At 37.8% G+C, this 24,436-nt stretch overlaps 2 protein-coding genes across 6 annotated transcripts; both read left to right on the top strand.

Annotated features, from left to right (window-relative positions):
• The first annotated feature begins 157 nt into the window (after nucleotides 1-157).
• Nucleotides 158-11,490, top strand: LOC112461035 (JNK-interacting protein 3). Of its 5 annotated transcripts, XM_025026079.1 has the most exons (20): nucleotides 158-1,129; nucleotides 2,105-2,442; nucleotides 2,559-2,679; nucleotides 3,136-3,546; nucleotides 3,620-3,820; nucleotides 3,906-3,941; nucleotides 4,117-4,134; nucleotides 4,468-4,525; nucleotides 4,606-4,662; nucleotides 4,739-5,074; nucleotides 5,155-5,334; nucleotides 6,399-6,446; nucleotides 6,759-6,963; nucleotides 7,036-7,934; nucleotides 8,082-8,301; nucleotides 8,400-8,685; nucleotides 8,757-8,954; nucleotides 9,041-9,130; nucleotides 9,319-9,379; nucleotides 9,857-9,942. In XM_025026079.1, the coding sequence occupies exons 2-20, from the start codon at nucleotides 2,143-2,145 to the stop codon at nucleotides 9,858-9,860; spliced, it is 3,729 nt and encodes a 1,242-aa protein (XP_024881847.1). In that variant the 5' UTR covers nucleotides 158-1,129; nucleotides 2,105-2,142; the 3' UTR covers nucleotides 9,861-9,942. The 5 variants fall into 5 exon arrangements, with proteins under 5 accessions (XP_024881847.1, XP_024881845.1, XP_024881844.1 ...); XM_025026076.1 differs by lacking the exon at nucleotides 9,319-9,379 and having other exon boundaries at nucleotides 159-1,129; nucleotides 9,857-11,490; XM_025026080.1 differs by lacking the exon at nucleotides 6,399-6,446 and having other exon boundaries at nucleotides 159-1,129.
• A 1,290-nt stretch (nucleotides 11,491-12,780) lies between these two features.
• Nucleotides 12,781-24,074, top strand: LOC112461037 (catalase). Its single transcript, XM_025026081.1, has 8 exons — nucleotides 12,781-12,996; nucleotides 20,266-20,440; nucleotides 21,075-21,216; nucleotides 21,778-21,928; nucleotides 22,084-22,263; nucleotides 22,354-22,545; nucleotides 22,626-22,862; nucleotides 23,265-24,074. The coding sequence occupies exons 1-8, from the start codon at nucleotides 12,934-12,936 to the stop codon at nucleotides 23,667-23,669; spliced, it is 1,545 nt and encodes a 514-aa protein (XP_024881849.1). The 5' UTR covers nucleotides 12,781-12,933; the 3' UTR covers nucleotides 23,670-24,074.
• The last annotated feature ends 362 nt before the right edge of the window (nucleotides 24,075-24,436 follow it).

The following is a 24,436-nucleotide window of genomic DNA, read 5'->3' as shown; positions in this document are numbered from 1 at the left end:
ATGTGATAAGGGAATTTTTTAAATCTCGCATCGGCGCGATCGTGGCTGCGCCCAATTGCGCCACGTATACATACCACGTAGATTCGCGTCGGTCAATGATAAGCGCGCGCGCTATCAGTCGCCCGTCGGGTGACGCCACCGGCCACGGCCACCTTGCCACCTAACGGAAGTGAACCGAGAGTAGGCGAAGGCAACATCGACAACGTCGTCCGTCGCTGTCCGTCGCGGACGGGGGATGTCGCGCATCTATTTCCGAACACGTTGCACAAATCGGGGTCGAAGGGGACTGCGGCTGCGGATCGCTGGACGCTGGTTGACGAGAAATGGCGTTGGCGAGGAGGAGCCGCGCGCCGTGAAGGCCGATCGTGTCTGCTCGTGTCACCCTCGATTGACAGTCGCGCTCCGAATTTCCTGTTGATTACGCGGAAGAGAAAGAGAGACAGGCGGACGGACGGACAGAGCAGACGAAGTGAGTGAGCGAGCAAGTGAGTGAGTGAGTGAGTGGAGTGAATGTCAAAAGACCCATCTCGCCCGAGCGTTCGCGAAAGAAGAAGGAAGGAGCTCAAGGGAAGAAAAAGGAAGAAAAAAGCGTGATCTCGCGCGATCGGATCGGTCCCGTCCGTTTGTTCGTCCATTCGTCCGTGCGTGCGTGTGCGACTCGCACGAGGTGGACGAGGTGAGTCCACGACGGGGGACTGGGGAGAGAGAGAGAGAGAGAACGACGACGACGCGCAGATGATGCGATGAGACACCGCGCCGACCGCGCGTCGAGTCCCCGACGTCCCCGTTCGCCGATCCTCGCGCAGCGAAACGACACGAGGCCGCTCGAGCGCGTCCGCCCGCGTTCCCCGCGCGACTCCACGGACGGTGTCGCACGCAGGAGGTTATAAGCGGAGTTATGCGCCTGACGTCCGACCCGACGACGTACGTCGATCGCGGTGGACCGCTGCCGAGCTCGCCCACGACGCCTACCGCAGGTCCCGCAGGTCCGGCGAGTGGACGGCTTGATGCCCCACGCTCGAAGACGCGCGCCCCTCTGCGCCCTTTAACGCCCTCGACGACGTCCCGTGCCCCGGGATCCGTTTAACTGGCTGTGAAAAGTGCAACGTAACTGTATCGAGTCCAAAGAGTTGAGTAGTGCGACAGCATAACAAATATCCATACAGATCTCTGCGTTTCACGCTTCTTCTTTGTGACCAGATGGTGCGAGGAGTCTCGGGATATTGAACGTATCTTCCTTTCCCTAGGAAGTGAAATGCTAGCATTTTACTTGCAGATTCGAGTAGACTGAGTGGAGTGTTGCGGCAGATTGACATCAACCACGTCTGCATTAATCTCGTGCTTTGCCAGCCTGCTAACGTAATCTGATTGCCAGCAGAAACGAAGCAAAGTTGTGACATTTTGTAATCATTCAAACAGAATAGATCATTTAGATGATTAAGGGATGATAGATTCTTCTCGATTTCTATGGTCAATCTGCCATTGCACTCTATTAACAGATTTCTACTGACACTTTGTTGATAAAATTTGTAGACATTTTGCAAAATCTGTTTTTAGTGATACCTAGAAGTATGTTAGCAATTTGCTTGCAAATTTGAGCAAAATGTTGCAGCAGATTGGCATCAATTGCATTCATATTAAAGTTATACTCTGCCAGCAGAATTCGACATAATCTGACAGCAGACTGCCAGTAGAAACCGAGCAAAATCTCATTTTATAATCATTTAAATGATTACAAAACAGTAGATGTCGCTCAGCTTCTATAGTCGTTCTACCACATCTGTTAGCAAATTCTACAAAATTTCCACTGGCATTTTGCCAACAAAATTTATTAGATAGATACCATGCAAAACATGTTTTGATAAACATGTTTGATAAATTGGCTATCTGGACTGTTGTCATTTCTTATACTTTAGACTTACAGAATATACTTGAATCATTTAGTTGATATGAACCCATACGTCGGTAATAGATTTTTGGAAACTAAACGTTATTATTGAATCTTGAAAATATATATGGAGCCTAATTATTCATTTGGTTCTTTAATCCCATCTGAATGTTAGAATAATATATAATATTACGTTCTTCTGTATTATTGTTGCAGGTATATAGGTAGATATATATATATAAAAACACGTCAAAATGGAGATCAATCAAGAAACGGTCTACGGCACGCACGAGGATAGCCATGTTGTCATGTCGGAGAAAGTGCAGTCTTTGGCAGGCAGCATTTATCAAGAGTTCGAGAAGATGATAGCGAGATACGATGAAGATGTAGTGAAAGATTTGATGCCTCTCCTAGTCAATGTGTTAGAATGTTTGGATATATCATATACTGAGAATCAGGAACGTGAAGTCGAACTAGAGCTATTAAGAGAAGATAACGAGCAACTTGTCACCCAGTACGAAAGGGAGAAGCAATTGAGAAAAGCATCAGATCAGGTAATTGCTTAGCTTTTTTTTAAATTTCATCATAAATTATAAATTTCTAGTGCACAAAATAATAATACAATTATGCCGTAATGTAACGTAATGTAACGTAAATATTTTTATAACAGAAACTTCTCGAACTAGAAGATGTTTCCGAGGATGAAAGGAAGGAGCTTCTGTCGAAGATTGATAGCTTAGAATCTATCGTAAGAATGCTGGAACTGAAGACTAAGAACTCTCACGATCACGGTACAAATGCCATTGGCGCTTCCAGTCTACCCATTCACAGTTCTTCCCTCTACAGTAGAGTAGAAGATTTTGTTCTTTTTCTTTTATTTATATTCTTGTGTACTATTCTGTGCGAGATACATAGGGTGCAGGTTTACTATACATTGTTCTCTGTTCATTTGTAATTTTTTTTCATTCATTCTCATATTCTATTATTTTATATATAATTTTTATTTATGATGCTGTTGTATATTTGTCATTTGATGCTTTATTTATAAATGGTTATTTACTTTTGTTTTTACGCTAGTGATAAATGCTTGCTATTTAAATGACGATTACTTAAATTGAAAATCTCTTGCTTGTGTTAAATATTGTTTACTACATGTTTTGAAAATGTGGAACACGTTCTGTGTCCAGAATTACTTTACATACAGATTACGCATACATACATTGAATATTCAAATTTTTTTTTCTTAGTTGGTCGACTCGAGGAGAAGGAAGCTGAATTGAAACGCGAGTATTCCCGGCTGCACGACAGATACACGGAATTATTTAAGACCCATGTCGATTACATGGAGAGGACCAAAATGCTGGTTGGTAGCACAGAAAGACTGGAGAGCGTGTCATCTGCCACCCGTGCACCATCGCGGTTACCTTCCCTTGGACTTGCTCATATGTCGCGTAGTTCCGGGCCGCTTAGTTACGGCTTTCAGAGTTTGGAAGCTAGCATAAACGCCGAAGATGTTCAAGAAGATATCGTACCAAATGTCGCTAACTTGAGAACCGAAATGTTGGATAGTAGCAGTGAGGCCGCTATCGAAACGTCCGACAAAAGCCAACTAACTGATCAACCAGTACAAGAGAATAAGACTACAACTATATCTAGACGTATGTTGCGTTTGATAGGATCTTGTAAACTTTGCAATGTGAGATTCTCTAACTTAAAAATATATTTTTGCAGATGAAAGTCCGGAAACGGAAGTACCGCCAACTTTAATAACGCCAACGACGCCGACCGCGGGCATAGAGAAGTTAGCAACTACGCCGGGAGGTAGAAGCAGGACCGAAAGAGAGCAACGAAGCGGCAATACGTTGTATCAAGAACTAAGTTTCCAAGACGCGGATGCGCTAGGCGAGATGGACGAAGGCGCAGATATCACCGGTATGTACACTTACATTATATGGAAATATTATCTTAAAATTTGTTTTTCTTTTCGAAAAACTAAATCGATACATTCGATTTTTAGGAAGTTTAGTACATCCTGGAGAATACGCTTCATCAGGTACGTTTGATACGTTCACGACTTTTGCAATATGTACATATATTCATTCATTCATTCATCTTTTGAGTTAACAGTTTCCTTAACTTGTATTATGTTTCATTATTTGCTACCGCATCCTGTGCTGGCTCGTGTCGTACTTCCAACACGCGATCGCATGACACTAATTACCATGCAGTCAATGACAACTTCTTCGGTAAGATATGCTATTAATATGTACAGTATATCTACACGATGTACGATATACATTTTTCCAATAATTAACATCAGATCTGTTGACAGGATAGTTATTCTCAAACATGCTTCTTTATAACAACTATTTACGAATAAAAATCAGAAATTCTAGTTACAATATATATACAATGCTTATTTTTCTTAATTGTCTATTGCTATGCATGTAACATTGTAAATAAAAAATTTTAAATATAAATCTCTAATTAAAAAAATTAAACAATATTTAAGTACAATGTACTTGATTTCTAAAAGAAAAGTTTTGTTATGTTATTATATATTTATCTGTTTTTTACAGGCATGGGAAAAGAAGTAGAAAATCTTATTATGGAAAACAATGAATTGCTAGCAACAAAGTAAGTTTTTCATTTTATTAATAAGGTAACATATCTTTAGTGTGTATTTCAATAGTCTAACATTAAATATTTTCTTGTAGAAACGCGCTTAACGTTGTCAAGGATGATCTAATTGTCAAAGTGGATGAATTGACGAGGTATGTCATTATTAAATTTTTTTTATTGCAACATTAATATAATTTCTAGATATTATTAGAAACTTTAACATTCCAGTGAGCAAGAAATATTACGAGAGGAGGTTCGAGGTTTACAGCAGGCGCGTGAACGATTGCGGCAACGAATTGTCGCCCTCGAGGAAGAACTGAAGAAGGTCAAGGAAGAAGCAGAAGCGGCAGCTAAAGCGACGAAAAGCGACGACGAGGAGGATGTACCTCTGTCTCAGAGGAAGCGATTTACACGCGTGGAGATGGCAAGAGTGCTCATGGAACGAAATCAATATAAGGAACGATTTATGGAGCTCCAAGAAGCTGTCAGGTGGACGGAGATGATAAGGGCTAGCAAGACCGATCCTTCCAGCATCTCGGGTGGAAAGGGTTCAGTGTGGAAGTTGTACGTGTCTATCGATCCAATGAACGAAAACGAGGAAGGAGCTAGACTAAAAGAAAATTAATCTGTTCTTTTCGTTTCAGTTTTAGCAATCTCTTCACAGGCCCAGCCGATCGAGGGACGTTAGTGCGTTCCGGGCACACGTTGCCGCATGTACGGTACAGTGCACCGGCGAATCAGGTCGTTCCAGCACCGCCCCTGGATGCCATGCGTAGACGTACGTTGAAAAGTCGCCAAGACTTTCTCGACCAAGGAGACACCATGTGAGAAATCAATCAAATTTTACTACATGCACGTAGATATGTTACGTCGACTTGACACATCGAAACCTGCCTAATTTTAATCTATTAGTTAGATTTTACTTTCATTTTCTTTTATCATTTTATACTTCTTTTTTTCCTGATCTGATCATCATTTAACGATCTTGAGTTCGTTTTCTTTTCCAAGGAAAATATCTCTCGCGAATACGTAATGTTATACACAGGCTACAATTCAACGCGTAACCTTGGTACTCTTTATTGTCAAAATAGTGACGAACATACAAAAGGTAATATTCTAATTTTATAATTCATGTGGGGCTGAATAATGAGAAAGGAATTTAGTATGACTTTCTGAATTGCTCATCTTTGCAGATTAGAATCCTCTTTGGTCAGTTGGGATCCATAATCTTTTGTCGTGATTCACGATATTAGTCTCAATTGCGCTAAAAAGACGTGAGTCTTTTTGAATAATTTTAGCCTGTTTTACTGGCAAGTTTGCGCGCATTGATGTATTAACCAGTTTTAGCTTCATTCTGTAATCTTTTTGGCTTTCGATGAGTATCTAGAGACGAAAATTTTATTGGATCCGGGCATATCATCAAAGTGAGAACAATGTAGCGTTTTGTGACGCTAGCAAGATTATTCTTCCCATGTTCTGTTTTGATTACTGTATATTTAATTCTATTTTTAAATTTCTTTACCAAATTACTCGTTGATCAAGTTTTATTGTCAAGTTTTAGCATGGTTTGTATATTACGATGATATATATAAAAAATTTGTTGCTCATAAAAGTGCAAGAGTTGCACTAATTAAGCTACTAGATAGATAGATCAATTTTTCATAGTAATATGTTTGAACAAAAAAAAAGAAAGAAATACATAATTTTGTAAATACGAATTTGTACAATTTCTGGAAAAATAATAACATGCGATCATTATTGATCGAAAGAAATAAATAAAGTTTTGATTACGTTATAAACTTGGCCTTCATTTCACTCTTGTTACTGCGCTTTTGGTCTTTTTGTTGTTCGGGTTTCGTCCTTGCCTCTCCCTCGTGGCGTTGTCAAGAGATACCTGGTTTTTCTGGCTTCGGGTGGGGTGCTTATTGGTCAGCAGGTAAATCTGTTCCGCTCTACTTCTAACTTTCGAAGTACGATAGAGAGCCCATAGATATATCCGTATCTAACATTCCGTATCCTATATGTCAGTAAATTTACAAGAATGAGACTATTGTCGGCTGTGAGAATCGGTGGAGATGGAACCAAAATGATCGGAAGATGTGTATGGTGAAATGGATGGTCGGACGGACAGTCAACAGTCACAGTTTACTATTTGCTAACTCGGAAAAGTTGCAACGATCTTTTCCCTTCTCGCTCGAGACTCGTGAGCGTACGATAATTAACGTAATCATTCGTGTCGTCTTTGCAGATCGTCCGAGAAGCTCGTAGCGAGACGCGCGAGCGAGCGAAGAGAACAATATCGTCAGGTGCGGGCGCACGTTAAAAAGGAGGACGGTCGTCTGCAAGCTTATGGATGGAGTTTACCGGGGAAGCCAAGCGCTCCCGTTAGACAACCACCCGTCCCAGTTCCGGTATATTGTCGACCGCTGCAAGAAACCGAGCCAGGCATGAAGGTACGTGTTATATTATCCCGTTTCTTGATGAAAAAAGATCGATAAGCGAGAATCCACTGTTGATTTTGTTAGATTTGGTGCGGCGCCGGTGTAAATCTAAGCAGTGGTAAAACACGTGACGGCGGATGCATGGTCGGCGGAAGCGTGTTCTACGCGGCCGAGGCCCAGGAAACGAGCAACACGAAGGTGGAGGCTGAAGATGCTGTTGAGCACCTGGACAAGGAGCTTCAGGAGAACGAGAACCGACGGCTCGAGGCGGAACGGTGGGAGCAACAGCTCAGCTCGCTCGTCTGGATCTGCACCTCGACGCAGAAGATGTCCAAGGTTACGGTGATAGACGCGAACAATCCGGCGGACGTTCTGGAGGTGTTCAACGTTTGTCAGGGACATTTGCTCTGCATCGCGAGCGTGCCTGGTGCCAAAGAAAGCGATTACACGCAATCCTCGAACGAGAATTCAATCCGCAATTCGGCGAACGGCACGGCGAATGACAGCGAGAACAACAACGGTGCCTGCGAGGATGTCACGAATGCGAACGAGAACGACGAGCAGAACGGCCAGAGGAATCATCAGGACGCCGAAACCGCTGTCGATAAAAATAAAAGCGAATCTGACAATCAGTCAGAGGATCAGGCCAACGAAAATACCGAAAAGTCTGCCGAGGATCAAAACTCCACGAACGAGCCGCAAAGTCTGGAAAGTATAGACAGCGAGACCGCAAACTTGGGAAAGGTAAATTTCGTACGGTGCAATGCTGAGGCGCATCCTTCGCGATCGAACGACAAAGATGCCGCGAACGAGGAGGCGAAGGAGGAGATCGTTGAAGTGACACCCATCGAGAAGATGTCGTCCATACAACCGACCATGTGGCTCGGAGCTCAAAACGGCGCGGTGTTTGTTCATTCGGCCGTTGCTAAATGGTCGATGTGCCTGCACTCCGTGAAGCTGAGGGATGCAGCGTTAGCTATTGTGTACGTAGCTCTTTTGAGTAGTAAGGACCGTAGCATACAAAAAAGGAAACTTAAGTAAGAGGAAACTTAAACAAGAATTTGATGCTGTAGTCCTAATTGGAAGATTTTTACTGACGAGAGATTAATGGAAACCTCTCTTCTCATTAGACACGTGCAGGGCCGAGTTCTGGTCGCTTTAGCAGATGGAACTGTAACGATATTCCGAAGAGGCGCGGACGGGCAATGGGATTTGTCTCAGTACCACGTGATCACCCTCGGTAGCCCTCAACATTCCATTAGATGCATGACCGCGGTTAGCGGAAAAACAGTATGGTGTGGATACAGAAACAAGATTCACGTGATCGATCCTATTTCGATGACGCTTGAGGTACAGAATTGACAATGAGATAATTCTTAAAAGGATACGACAAAAAGCATGAAAATTAAGCTTAACAAATTAATAAAACTAAAATTTCAATTTTACAGTGCACAGTGGACGCGCATCCTCGCAGAGAATCTCAAGTGCGGCAATTGGCGTGGCTGGGTGACGGTGTGTGGGTCAGCATCAGGCTCGATTCGACGTTAAGACTCTATCACGCTCACACGTACCAGCATCTCCAAGACGTCGACATAGAGCCGTACGTCAGCAAGATGCTCGGCACGGGAAAACTTGGATTCTCCTTCGTGCGCATCACCGCTTTGCTCATTTCCTCGAACAGGCTGTGGATTGGCACTGGTAACGGAGTAATAATCTCAGTGCCGTTGTCGGAGAGTAAGTAAAGAAACAGCACGATATTTTCATTCATTGGCACTCGCTAATTTTGTAACACCGTGGTGCTGCAGGTGCGGGTGGTTCAATGGCGGTATCCAGAGTGCAGTCAAGTAACAACAAGAGCGACGCCCCGGGAGTCGGTGTCAGGGTCTTCGCGTCGGAACGAGGCGTCACACCGGGAAGTTTCATACCTTACTGCAGCATGGCCCATGCGCAGCTTAGTTTTCATGGGCACAGAGACGCCGTGAAGATGTTTGTCGCTGTACCTGGTGAGTTTCAAAAAGATCGATATCATCTATGCCAATTATTATTATTATTTTTTAAGATTGATAACTTTAAATCAAATCGTTTCTAGGCCATGGTGGTCAGAGCGCGGTGACGGATGGAACGCAACCTGCGATGCTCGTTCTCTCGGGCGGTGAGGGTTACATCGATTTCAGAGTTGGTAAGCAAATTTTTGTAATGGTTTGCAAGGTATGCCATCTTAATTACAAATCCTAAATAAACTCTGTAAAAATGTACCGTTATAAGAGAAGTGAATTTTTATCATTATTATCTTTTGTTATACGAAAATTAGTAAAGATTTATGAGTTGTTACTTAAATTTGAGTTTAACGAGTTATTGCAATTTTAGCAGATGAAGCTGAAGACGAGAGTGATGTGGCAACACACCTAATTGTGTGGCAGATGGTCAGGTATGCCCCCAGAGAGAAGCAAGAAGCGTGATTGATTTCTATGTCTCAATTTGAATGAGCATTTCTCTGTCCTGACGAATGTCACTATTAATCGGTGCATCCTTTACTAACAAAACAATATTTCCCACTGTTGCACGGTAGAACAAAGTTCGACTAACAACATCATTCCTATAATCTTTGCATATTGAATATATATACAATATATAAATATGACTGTGGGGTGTCTCGATTTTCTACAGATTGCTTGCGTATTTATCGCACATGTGCAAACATCAAAGTTTAAAAACAAGTATATGAAAAAAGAATTTAATATTCTGATTTTTTAAAAGCGATAGTATATCATATATCTTATTCTCTGGGGGTTGGGCTTTCCCATCTATCATGCATTATCTTGTAGAAAACGCGACTTGTGCCTGTTTTCTCTCATTTGGGGATATCCATTCGGTATCAATAACTTACATTTTAACTACCTTTCAGGTGATGGAGAGGATACGGATGAAACCATGGACCGATCGAATACTACGGTCAGCAACGAAGAACACGGTGAACAGAGTCATCTGATTGTGTGGCAAGTGCAATGTCCCTTACCGATGCCAATCAATGGCTAGCCTATGGACGGGATCGACAAGCGTGGCTTGCTGGATGGTTCAACTTGCAACATGGCATTACATGTGTCGTCGATGGATAACCGGATCATGGATTATTATCGGATTATGGATAGTGAATCATTGATACTCGAGCGAGCGATCCTCGTCGCTGCGAACTAATGTGTGCTACCTACACTTAGATATACTAATATAACAATTGTAGCAGAGTTAATAATTCCCAAAGTAATTATCACGATTTTTCATATTAACAGAGCAGAGACGATGGTATCAAATCATATAAATTTTTTTGAATCATGAATCAGTTATCGCGCGATATTCTTCCATAGCAGAGGTATATTTATCGTGTGACGTTTCTTGCATGCATGCGGGCAGAAATTTTCGCAGGGTGTATAAATTTTATCGACGCAAATCATTGAAATCATTTTTAACTCCGTTGTTTAATCATCTCTCGCTTTCTTGTTGAGCCGCGCATTCCTTAACTTAAGCCTGCGTACGTAGGATCAAATTGTTTAAGTGACATGTGCCGAAGGGTTTCTCACGACGAGTGTTCATTTTTACAATATCACGTTTTACGAATGGCGGGGTGGTAGCGTTATTTCAACTAACCATTGTGATAATGCGACGACGACATTACAACGCGGGACGGGATGAGTTTCGAAGCTGCCGTTGCCACATTGCTACAATATAAAAAAAAAAAAACATTCGTTCAAAGTACTTCGCGTTATGTACCTGTCGCAAGAATATTTCTCAGTCGCCGTTGTTATACACGCAGTACGCAGAGGATGCGGACAGTATAAGGTGCGTGCAAACTCAGGCAGATTCCTAGGCGTAATGTAATATTAATTTTCCGTCGGAGAGTATATTATTTTCCAGACCTAATCGATTTTCTTCGCGTACATCGTGTCGAACATAATGATAATATATATATATACATATATATAATTATTATATATATTCTTCTCTTCTCTCCCCTCGAGCATTCATCGTTAGATCGTGCTCGGCGAAATGTAGCGGTTTACACGATTATTAGGAGCGACTCGCCAATGATGTAAATAACAATAAGATGTTTATATAGCGTCGTTATGTAGATCTGTTATTTAATTTTCTTTTACGGACGAGCAGCATTAATTTACAAGTACGTAAGACCTGTAAAATCCTCTATTCTTGCATACTTTAGCTCACCCTCGGTATGCTACCAAAGAAGTGAAACGACGATCAGATGATGTTGTTTGTATTATTTACAACGAGAATTATGCTTAGAAGAGGAATGTTTTGCTCTTTGTCCTTTTTAGCTCTCAGCCGAGCCAACTGATATCCGGACTGAAATGAAATTTTTGTAAATTCCCACAATGAGGCGGCGCGATTTAGACGGCAATTTTTAGATACGTGCGATAAGAGGGCTGCGCATTATCGTGCGAGCCGGCTTTTAATGTCGAGCTCGGAATTGTACCTGGCTCAGGTGGCGTTGTAACGGCATTAATAAACGAAGTTATGGAACTTAATCATTTGCCATCGACTTCTCTCGTAGTTCCGGTATGAATTAATGCATGCAACGTTTTGGAACTGTTCTCACTTTCCTAAAATGAAGAACAATGACGTTTAATTAATTGTATATTGTGATTAATACATAGCACTCGACTTATTTCCATGATGTAATAATTAAGACTCGACAGGAGTTTTATTATATAATACTTGTTTCTTTATCGCTTTTCTAATTTTATGAAATAATGTAGCTTATACATATATGTCAGTTTATATTGATTTTTTAGCACTCCAAGTTTCGCGAGTGATATGAAATGTGAATTCTATTTTTACCGAACAAAATGCAATCTATCAGTAACTGTCAAGCTGTCCGCTTGGACGTGCTTGGACTCGTAAATAATTTTGCTATCTTTAACGACACTCTGGAACACGAACAGTGATAATTTAATCAGTATATTTTAAGGTACATTTTTTAATCATCGTTTTGCATTCATCTCTTGTGCACAAATGCATATTCTGTGTTATTTAACCTGTGATTAGAATGCTATATATTTTTCTGTTTGCTTTATTTAAATTATAATAAAAGTAATAAAAAAGTTATTAAAATAATCGCCGCTTTATACAAACGTTTTGATCTTTTGATTCCAAGGAACGTAAAATTTGTATAAGTAAAGTACTCATAAAATTTTTACGTCGAGAACACTTGGATTTTTTATATGTTTACTTGCAAGTTATAAACTGCTTTTATTTTTCAAGGTAAAATTATAAAGAGTTCAAAAATATGCAAACAGATTCGAACCTATTTGTAAAATACTTAATCTCATCACTAAATTATTAAGATATTATTTGGATAAATTAATCGTTTATAGACGATATTATTATGTTAAAACTGATTTTACGACAAAGCTGTTCGAGTTCAAATTGACCCACGCATAACGCAGTGTATTGCAAGGATATCTACTATTAAAAAAAATCCAAATTTTAGAAATAAAGTCAAGAAATATTGATAATAAAAAATTTCTTTCTTAGAAGTTAATAAATTATGCGATGAGTCCAAAGTAATTTTGAATAATATAGTCTATGAATGTTAAAATCTTATATTTAAAATCGGACTGTAAATACCGCCCTATATAGGATCGATCGCTCGACGAATCGTACCGAGGTATGCCGAGGGCGCGTTCGGACTTGGGCCGGTTTCTTCAAACAATCCCGCTTCTCCGTCGACGTGAAGTTGCCGCGAATCGCGCGCTCTCCCACTCATCGCCATTGCCGTCCGCTACGTTCCGAGTGTTCCGACTCCGGCACGGACATGATAAAAGCTCGCCGCCGTCGTCACACGCGCCACTGGCCAGTCGCCGCAAAACGCCGGAAGACTTGCTTGTAAATCGCGTCGTGTTCAATTCCGCGCCTCGTGCATCCTCGCCTGGACGATTTTACGGTAACTGCAAGAAATCGACCGTCGAGATGGCCTCCCCGATCAGGGATCCCGCTGCGGAACAGCTGAACGATTACAAGAGGAAGCAGCAGGTAAGGAAATCTCGTATCTCTCGCCTTTCTCGCCTATACCCAACATATCGCGTAGTTGACAGTGATGCTCATTGCTCAATCCTCGTCGTGTCGTGTCACGCAAGATTGATTGCTCGTCCGCAAAGATAAAAAAAAACAAGCTCAACTATTTCAGGAATCTTGTACTTTCGTGTACTTAAACTTTTTTAAGGGGACTGGCAGTGAGATTTATCGAAAATAAAGATTTTTTTGAGAATTTATTACAAAGAAATGAATTGAAACAGACTTGTCCTGTAACACAATGTTTATTAAAATTGTAAAATCAGGATTAAATTATAACAAACAATTTTTTTATTAAGTTTATGATCCTAGTAAACATTGCGTTAAAGAACAAGTCTCGGCTTTAATTCATTTCTTAATAGTTCCCCCAAAAAAACTTTATTTTTGACAAATCTGGCTGCCTAGTCATTTCGTATGTATGCGTGAGCTAGTCGATGTTTATCGAAGCGAGGATGACTCGGCTATTTACAATATATAAACGCAATAGCTGTATTAGAGGCATATGTTGGTTTTTCAGCAAAAACGAATATGTCTATTGTGAGTAATGAATTAATTAGCATGTACAATGTCTGCAATGACGTCGTTTTTTATCAATATGCACGCATTGAATGCAATAATTCGCGTTTAGGCAGTTGCGGTGTAATTATAACTGTGTTGTAATTGTAATTTTGATAGAAAGTAGATCTAACAATAAGTATCTAACGAGATAAAATTAATTAAATTAATATATTTGAAAAATATTACATTTGCTTGTATATTTAAAAAAAGATTGCAATTTATAGCACTTCTTCATTTTTATATTTTATTTCTTCCGTGAGATGAAAAAATTGAAAAGGAAAACAGAACAGATGGAGACTCTCTGCTTGAAATGCTAAATTTCTCTGCTAAAATTAAACTAAATTGTATCTGTATTAATTAATGATGGTTGACGATTAAAATTTGATACTCTTTTATTTTTATTTTATTTCTTCCGTGACGTAAAAGAAGTAAAACGAAAACAAAATAAATGGAAGTTTACTTCTCTGCTTGAATAAAGTTGTGATTAAGATTATCTGAGAAATTTAGTAATTCTGCGATTGGGAAACGTCGCTTATTATGTACATACACACAGGATTAAGAATGCACATATAAATACTTTAACGTGTATCGGAGCGTGAAATTTAAAGCTTTCTGTTTAAATACTCATCGATGATTATTATTTATTCGCGAATGTAAATAGTAACACTTCACTTTCGAAGCAGCAGAGATGATATTTTGTAATCATGTCAATTTAACGAACAATGATAATATAATAATAATTAATAATTAATAATATAACAGTAATACTATATTTTTCGAATAACCGACAATCGTAATGCGCGAATATTTAGATAAGAAACGTGGGTCACGAGTGTGTCCCAATATGTGCCTTATATATTCACGTTTATTAACCCTTTGTTTATTAACCTTTATTTAGCATATTTTATCGAATCTTAGCATATGGTATTTGAGGTCACTGATTGTAAATCTGAAGTCAAAATTTAAGAAGTCGAATTATGGCTTATACATAACTAAAATTTTATACGTAAACAGTTTTTAAGCTTTTTATTTCAAATCTGCAGTTAAAATTTAAAAGTTCAAAATAGAACAAGTATTGAAGAAATCTTTGTTATTTTATAAAGAAAAACTCGCTTTTAACGTAGTCCAGATAATAATGAAGATGTATAAGCGAGGAGTCTTAAATGCAAATTGCAAATATAATGTTTCAGCTAAATATAAATAATTTTTTAAAGGACGATGGATAAAATGGACTACGTTTGGCCTAAAAAGTGTAATGTATAGGTACATGTGTTATGTGTTATACATGTACCTTTACATTTTTTATGCCGTGCCACGTGCTGTGGCATTAAAATTCCATGTATGTTTATTTACGAGCGTTGCACGCATAACTGTTCTTACGTTATTACGTAATAACACTCGCATCGGACAGAACGTTGTGACGTGCAAAAGACATGTCAAAAAGTGGGACAGTCGCATTAAGTAGAATCGTAAACATCATGATCGATCACATGCATTATCCTACATAGGTACCTACAGGTTGTTCACTGAAATGCGCAGTAGACACGCGTATGAAATAGTTGCGACGTATTGTCACGATACTGCACATTTTATTCTGTTTTAAAGGAAATCCATTGAAACCATGTACTATATTGACGACGTCGAATTATTGCGTTTTATTTATCGGAAACATGTTACACTTTTGAAGCTTTTGATTTAGCAGGACTTTCTGCGTTTTAAGGAGCCACTTAGGCTTCAAATATTCATTAAGGAAGAAACGAATGCTTTAAAAAGTTAACCTATCGACTTCTGTACTTCGGCTCGGTTACCTTGTATATTCATTTAATGATCACGATTCGCCAAATTAAAAACAAAGCTGTTAACTTTGTTTTTATCGCTTTAATTCTCTTATCTCTTGCATAAGCGAATTTTTTACTAGATAAAATACACGACTCGCAATCGCGTATTACATGTTATATCTTATATCATCCCTGATAACGTGCGAAGGTTCGAAAATATTATGTTATCCGATGTGGCACAAGCCCGATATCATAATTTGATATTTTAATTCCCGCGATCGAGATCAATACCATCCTTTATTCTTGAGTTAATTCTTTGAAGAGCTGTATAAGTTCCGCAAAGTTTAATATCTAATATAATTATAACTCAACGAGTGCTTCTGTCGATTCTATAATCTTTATGATAAAAAATTGACCAAAGCGTATCGATTATACCAAAATATTTGCGATAAACATCTACGGTAACTTCTTTTTAAGTTTCTTGTATGAATTTAGTTCCAAATAGTCTACGAGAAAGAATCGTGTCCCGAAATCGCTTAAAATTAAAACTCTTGTGTTCATTTCTGTCAATAGAGATTACTTAACTTCAATTCTTTTAAAACTGGAAAAATATAAAGAGTAAGTTAAATCGAGATTCAAGTTAATCTATATTGGTAGAAATTGACATTAAAATGTTACTACTAAAAAAAAAACGCTAAATACATCGTCGCGTTTCACTTTTCTTTCACATATATCGGGTGCAAAGTATTCAAATACAATATGTTTGACACAGTTTCGTTACGTTGGAATTTCTATATATATGTACACCGATGATAATCACCCATTGTTAGCTGAAAAATAAATGTGCACGATACAGCGATACAAGCTATCAGAAGGATTCAAAGTACGCGATTCCATCAAGATGCGTGAGCGTCGATGTGCACACGCGTAGTAGCTTCCACAAATACTGTTCACCTATTAATAACTTTCTAATAATTACTTTAAGATCTCAACGTTCCCAATATAACTAACATTCACTTTATTATCGCGATATTTTCATGAAAATATACAGGGTGTTTATCGTAACGATCCGCGCAATTTTTGAGGCAATTGCGACAATTTTAAAAAAATATTGTAAGGAAAACATTTATTTATTTTAGGCAAGCTGTAAAAAATTGCAAATATTTTTTTATAAAATAACCCAGGTAGCAAGATAACGTCTTAATGACGTTAGAAACGTATATGACTAAGTCTGTATAAATTGTATCGTGATTAATGATATTCCTCAGTTTGCATACATTGCGCAAGAATATATTTGCTACGTTGTCGAAGGCTAAATCATACTTGCAGAACGAGCTCGCAATATCGCATTTTATAGCAAAGTTGCGCGATAAATTTTATTGATATAATTCTGATTGATATTAGAGTGTATACCACAAACGCAGTTTCAGATCTCTCCGATCAATTTTGTATTGTTTTAGAAATTTGTTTCGTTTCGAAGGATTAATTCCGCTTTAAACATTATCAGTGTCCTAAAAACGTCCGACAAAATGCTAATGCTTCTTTATGTCATGCTTATCTGAGGCTCAGAAGATGAAAGCGCTGTAGGTAATAAGAAAATTATCAATATGGAAATTGATACGTATGTATAATTTATTTGAAGAAATTTCAATGTCGCTGCAGACATGTTTTTCCATTCTGGAATGTAACATATATACGAAGTATTAAAATATTAATTATTTTACACTAAAAAAATGTATTATTTGCAAAAAATAGATTTCGTAGAATTTAGTTTTCTTAATTTAAATAAGTATTGGGTATAGATTTAAGAAAACATTTATTTGAGTTTAAAATATTTTCTTGGATCTAATATACTTCTTTGAATTAAGGAAACTAAATTCAAAGAAATCTATTTTCTTGCAAATAATAAATTTTTATGTGTATATATAAAAAATTACAAAACTGCAACGCAAGCACACCGACAGTTATATCTCTTATCATAAGAATTCCTCATGTCACGATTTAGATAATATAAATATTGTAACTTTACGCGAGATGTGTGTGTGTGAGTTCTCACGCAAAAAAAAACTCTTGTTTCGATAGACGCATTTTTGCAGGAATTTTTGAAATTAAAATTTAACTTGGATTTGAAAACTCCATAAGATATCAAGGCTCCGGACATAGCCGGGGGGGACGTTCGCTCTTCAGTCAAAGATTTACATTGTTTGAAATCCTGAGGAAAAGGCAAGAATTATTAGAACGTTTAAAGTGTTTGCTCGCACGCAATCGTAATTTATCGCTAACAGCGTTCTTGAGATTTCTCTGTACTAACATTCGCTAACGATTCGCAACCTTTGCCGTGTAGCTTCGGACATTTAATCGTAGAAAATATGACTGCAGTTATTATGACGTCCGTAGATGTGATTAAGAAGCGAGAGTGGCGTCAATTATTTTTTTTTGTATTTTTGAATGATTTGTATTGCGAAGTAAATTATATGTTTTAATAAGATGTAATTAATAGATACGGTTAAGAAAATAACTAAAGCTGCGTCACTGTGGCGTGATGAAGTGCAGATACGGATAAGTTAAACATATTGTCCAGACGAGCAACATTTTTCTCTAATCACATCTATCAGATTAAACAAATAAAATGGAAGATTAAACTCTCTCAATTCGTTTTATCTCGCGATATCAGCGCGACACACCTCGTCGTAGCGCTCAGGTGATGTCTCTCCGAGACATTTGAAAAGGAAAAATGTGCTTATCCGGGCGTAATTTACATTCTAAAAGACCTAGCAACGATACAGTCGAGTGCATCGAGTCGACAACGACGATTTAAAAACAATATACGCTGTGTCACGTTAGAAAGAAGTTCTCAGACATTGCGATACGTCCGGCGCGCAATTGTCCGTCAATCTCAAGCCGTGAAATCGCATGGTTAAACATTCTTTGAAAAAATAACCGATATACCTCTGCATTGCAACTTAATAAACGTTCTGCAGATTAACTAGTAAAACAAAAATAGAAAATAGTCACGATTTCATGCGATGTCCTTGATCCTTGGTATACCGCGACTTCCTGAAGTGATAAAACGGATTTCTTTCTTAGACCTTTAGCCAGTAGTAATAATATTATTTATTATTTAATACCCATGTAATAAAAGAGATATATGTGTTGTTAATGCGATGTATATATTTACAGTATTTAAAATATATTTAATATCTGTGTCTTTTATATGTCATCTATAACAGGCAAATTTTCAGTAGAGAGTGTCAAAAGTAACATGGGGTTAGTACTAATTAGTAATTTTACTAACACTCTTATTAGTATATATACGCGGACATTTATTACTGTTAGTATTACTATTATAGTACTTTAGTATTATTAGAATTACTAGCACTCTGTTATTAGTATGATGTTAATATAAGATCAGTTATTAGATACAATTAATGTAAACACACTTTAATTAACAGATATATTGTCTATAAGAATATTTCTAAAACATAATAACATATCATGTATTTTGTAACATATCACTATAGCTCTAATGAATTAATCATAGAAAAGAGAGACGAAGTTTACATCTTATGATTATCATTTGCAAACTGTTAAGTTTGCAATAAGCCTTGTTAAATACATATGATACAAAAAGAACGATGGTCTTTGTGACAGTATGATTTTTTACAGCTGCCAAAAATATTTATCACGTATAGAGATTTATGTGCATCAGAAAGATGAATCATAATTCTGGAAACATAATTCTCGGAGTATTACAACATCTGCGTAACTTAGGGTGCTCTTTTGCGCTTAACATGTTCTTATAGTTCCACAGTTATAGCTACTGACTTCAAGTAGCTTGCAGCAGTTGCTTGCCCAAGATTAGCGTTTTGTAACTAAAGAAAGAAAAAAAGGGAAACGATAACGTTGCGAGGAACAAGGTGCAGCGATTATGTCACTGCTGGTACTTTAGTCGTGGACGATAATTGCCGTGACGAGGCGACGAAGTGGGTCGCTGGCTTTTAGATGATAGATATAGGATTTCGAAAGTGCCATTTCTGGCAAATCCCGCACACCTATGATCAACGGGCGAGATTATTTCTATCGCATTAAGATTTTATCGCGATGTTTATCCTATAAAAAGCTTTCGCACTCGCTTCCAGATTGTTCATTAGCGAAATGAGTAGTGACGAAGGTTGTGCGGGCCGACGCGGTTTCTTCCTTACATTTTGGAAAAAAAAGAAAAAGTCTAATCAGGCGCGCAGGAAGACTTCCGACCCTTCCGACTGTGTAACGGAGCCTTTATACAGTTGCTGCTAAGATGATTAGTTGTGCGGTTAAATAAGCTAATAGAAAATGCCGGCTCGGCAAGCGTGGATGTCGACACACACACACATACACACACAACTCGGTTGCCTCTTATATAATTATATATTTTACTTACATTTTAGTTGAAGAGTAGTTTATTTGCAACATTGATAGTACTGCATCATCATACGAATATCTGCGCTTGCCATCTTGTATTGACCAGTTTATTTTTATTTATTATTTTTTCAAAACGTGAGCCAGCTTTTATTTTAAAAGAATTAAGTTGTTTGTTTAATTATATAATATATGTATACTATGCATAGTAATTAAAATTTGACAAGCACCATGCATACAATTTCTCAGACTTAATAACGTCGACCTAATAAAGAATGTTGCAGTAATTAATGATAAAATATTTAAAATAAAATCTTACGTATAAAAGAGATATGATTAACAAATAATTTTTAATAGAATTCTATAAGCATCGTGATACCATGGTTTTAGTGAAATTGATCAAATCTGCTAACAGTTAACGGAGTTTGTCAACATTCACGAGTATCACCTTGATTATCAGTCGACTATTTATAATTCTCAATTTATTTTTTTACAGAATGAGCCAGCCGTATTACTAACTGCCAATGGAGCGCCCATTGGCGAGAAGCAGGCCAGCCTCACGGTTGGTCCCCGTGGGCCAATGTTGCTGCAAGACTTCGTTTATCTGGACGAAATGTCGCATTTCGCTAGGGAGAGAATTCCCGAACGAGTTGTGCACGCGAAGGGAGCCGGTATGTTCTCTAATTTTCGATACTGATACACTTCTTATTATTGTACTCAACACACAGACGTGCACATAAATTCTGTTCCTAAAAAGATTTTTTTTTATAACTGAAATAAAAAGTATACATATTGCATAAAATGTATACATATTGAATTGATCAGTTATAATATAAAAATATTCATAACTATTAAAAATGTTCACCTAAACGGGTTTCAAACTCTCGTGACGCACGCAAAACCTCGCACATAAATCTTAATGAGTATTGACGCTGCCTTCACCAAATCAATCTTTAAAACCTGGATATTTTAATGATATTTAGAGCTCTTTCCTCTAAATGTTAGATTTATATTCTATGAAATATTAAGGTTTAAAGCCTGATGAAGGCAGTAGAATCGAGATTCTGTGTGTTGCGAGAGTTTGAAGCTCGATTATTTGAAAAAATTTGTAAAATCAAAAATGGATATTTTTAATAGTTATGATTATTTTTATATTATAATTGGTCAATTATTCAATAAAATATTTATGAAATAAATCCATTTTTCTTGGAATAGAATTTACAGCACGACCTATGTACATAGGTATCTTTCTACCATTTTTATTATTATTATAATCATTAACTTTATAACTTTTTCTTTTTGTAGGTGCGTTTGGCTACTTCGAAGTTACCCACGACATCACCAAGTATTCTAAAGCCAAAGTGTTTTCCAGCATTGGAAAGAAGACTCCTATTGCTGTAAGATGCTCCACCGTTGGTGGTGAAAGCGGTTCTGCCGACACTGTCAGGTAATAAATAGAGAAAATGCCAATGCTGTGTGATAGAATATTATTTAATTTTGATGCCGATGATTTAATGAATGTTCGAAGAAGGTAACTATGTTTCTCACTTGCCTTTTTGCACATCCAGTGTAAAAATGTATGGCAATTAGATTTTTTTGCATAAACTGGAAAACACACATGAAGTTACATTTTATTTTGACGAGTATATTGAGATAAATACTGCAGTATTTATTATGAATGTTTGCAATACCTTTCTTGTGTATAGGGAATACATACACATGAATCGTCTTTGTGTCGCCCTAGTTAGTTACGAGCGTATCTACATCTATATATCACTCCAATGTTTTTTGCAGTAGAGTAACTTTTTATCATTTCAATGTGATGCAATCGGGAACATGATTCACAAGGATTGCGCGCTGCACTTTTCAGAATTACGCTTTACTCATCTAATGCAACTAATTCGAGTGGTGAAATATGCGCGATAAAAGTAGAACGCAAAAATTCTTGCGTACGTTCATCTGATTACTATCAGTCTGCTTATTAAGTATATTATGTTTTTTTTTTTAGAGATCCACGTGGATTCGCCGTAAAATTCTACACCGAAGAGGGTATCTGGGATCTCGTGGGCAACAATACGCCGATCTTCTTTATCAAGGATCCTCTCTTCTTCCCGAGTTTTATACACACGCAGAAGAGAAATCCGGCGACTCATCTGAAGGTTCGATCGAATTTAAAATTATTATTCACAAATTATAGTTTAAAACTTTATTTCTATTATTTAAAATAGTATTCGTATAAAATATATTTCTCAAGTTATAAAAGCTAAATTTTATATTGTACTACAAAGCCTGTATCAATAAAACCTTTTTTCAGGATGCTGACATGTTCTGGGACTTTATCTCCCTCAGGCCCGAGACGACGCATCAAGTTATGTTTCTCTTTAGCGATCGTGGCATTCCCGACGGATATCGCCATATGAACGGCTATGGTTCACATACGTTCAAGCTGGTAAACAGCAAGAATGAAATGGTCTATTGTAAATTCCATTACAAGGTGTGTCTTATTTATTAAACCAGAAAAAAGTAACGTGTTATTAGATCTATTCATAATAGTTGTCCGAAAATAAATATTTAATGATTTCAGACTAATCAAGGGATCAAGAATATCCTTGCGGAGAAGGCCGCCGATCTCAGCGCTTCCGATCCTGACTACTCGATCAGAGATCTTTACAATGCTATTGCTAAAGGCAAATATCCTTCCTGGACGTTCCATATCCAAGTGATGACTGCTGAACAAGCAAAAACTTTAAAGTGGAATCCGTTTGACCTGACAAAAGTAATTATTCTCTAATCCACTCGATATTCTAGTTTAATAGATATTCTTTTGAAAACTATAAATAACATATTTTCTTACAGGTGTGGCCGCACAAGGAATATCCGCTGATACAGGTGGGCAAATTGGTGCTGGATCGCAATCCCGAGAACTACTTCGCCGACGTGGAACAAATGGCCTTCGATCCGGCACACATGGTACCTGGTATCGAGCCGAGTCCCGATAAGATGCTGCAGGGTCGACTCTTCGCCTACGGTGACACTCACAGGCATCGCCTGGGCCCGAATCATCTCCAGTTACCAGTGAATTGTCCGTACAAGGTAACGTTTTGTAACATCTCAGTCTTTAAGATGTTTTTTAAACATACGTGCTGAGGTCTTAAGATAAACTATAATGGCTTGGTATTTTTATCAGCTATGATAAAGTTTCTATCCTTCCAGAAAGAAAAATATAAACATTTATCCAAATGATAGTTTTCAATCATCTTTATTCATTTATAATAAAAAAATTACTTTTAACAATTTATAACTTAGAGATAATTTATAACTTAGAAGATAAGAGAAAGCACGAAAATCTTGCGTTGGCTCTCAGAGAGCTTCTTATTTGATATTTGAATTTTAATCTTCTGAGCCATTATATTCGGTTTAATAATTATTAATTATAATTAATCAAGATACAATATTTACATAAATTTTTCGACTAATGCAATATTGATTTTGTAGGGGATTTCCAATGCGATGCACTACCAACGGGATGGTAACATGCCAATATACAACCATGGTGGCGCACCGAATTATTATCCAAACAGCTTTAATGGGCCGAAGGAGTGCCCAGCCGCTCGCTCGCCGCCGTTCCATGTGAGCGGAAATGTGGACCGTTACGATCCTGTAGATGAGGATGACTTTGGTCAGGCCACTATCTTCTGGAAGAAGATTCTCGATGAGCCAGCCAAAGAGAGACTGGTGCAGAACATGGTCGGGAGTTTGTGCCACGCCTCGACATTCATCGTCGAACGGGCCGTGCGAAACTTTGCTCGGGTGGACGTCGATCTCGCTCAGAGATTGACGGACGGCTTACGCAGCTGCAAAATATATATTAACGCCTTGGGAAAATCGGCCAATCTCTGAAGAGGATATACTCGTCTCTCTCTCTCTCTTTCGTTTTGTACTATAACTGTATAACACGTACTAAAATACGTAATTACGATATGTTACATTTATTTTTCGATTAATCGAACTTGTTTGTCAGATCTTTGCCGAAAATATTTCTTTCTACACTCTTTAATCGATATTTTCTTCTACAGTTATTGTTTTATAATATTAATACTATTTTACGAGGGTGTAGGTCTAAAGCTATCAATGGTGCCTTTTTGCGTAAAAACCGAGCGTTATTCTATTATTTTTTCAGATACTGCGTTTTACAGTGACTATTGATTGTGACGATCTAAACATCTTTAGATTTTATGACTCTTTTAAAGAAGAGATGTGTTGGGATTTATATGTAAATAAAACTGTAAATTCTTACAAACGAGAGTATTGTACTCTGATATTTCTGTACCGCGTTCCTGGTTTGCCTTATTCGTACAAAAGGATTAAAAAAACGCCTGATTTTACCTTGACGCGAATTCAAGGTAGACGGCGGTGAGTCACGCTGCCAATTAGGGTAACTTGTGCGACAAAGCCATTTCGACTCCATTTAAACTGCATACAAAACGCATCCGCCTTTATCCGTCGGTCCGGAGTCGAGCTGAACGTTTCGCAGTACAATTTACAAAAGGTACGTTATTGCTCAAAATTTCCTTTCTTTAAAAAAGTAGATAAAAAAATCTGACATTTTTTTCATTTTTCAAGATAATAAATACTCAAGAGTATAATATATAATAGTATATATTACT

Source organism: Temnothorax curvispinosus, unplaced genomic scaffold (genome assembly GCF_003070985.1).
Source record: "Temnothorax curvispinosus isolate PA1 unplaced genomic scaffold, ASM307098v1 QBEX01011001.1, whole genome shotgun sequence".
Classification (NCBI taxonomy): Eukaryota; Metazoa; Arthropoda; class Insecta; order Hymenoptera; family Formicidae; genus Temnothorax; species Temnothorax curvispinosus.
Note: the sequence above shows the minus strand (reverse complement) of the source record. Positions and strands in the feature narration are given on the sequence as shown.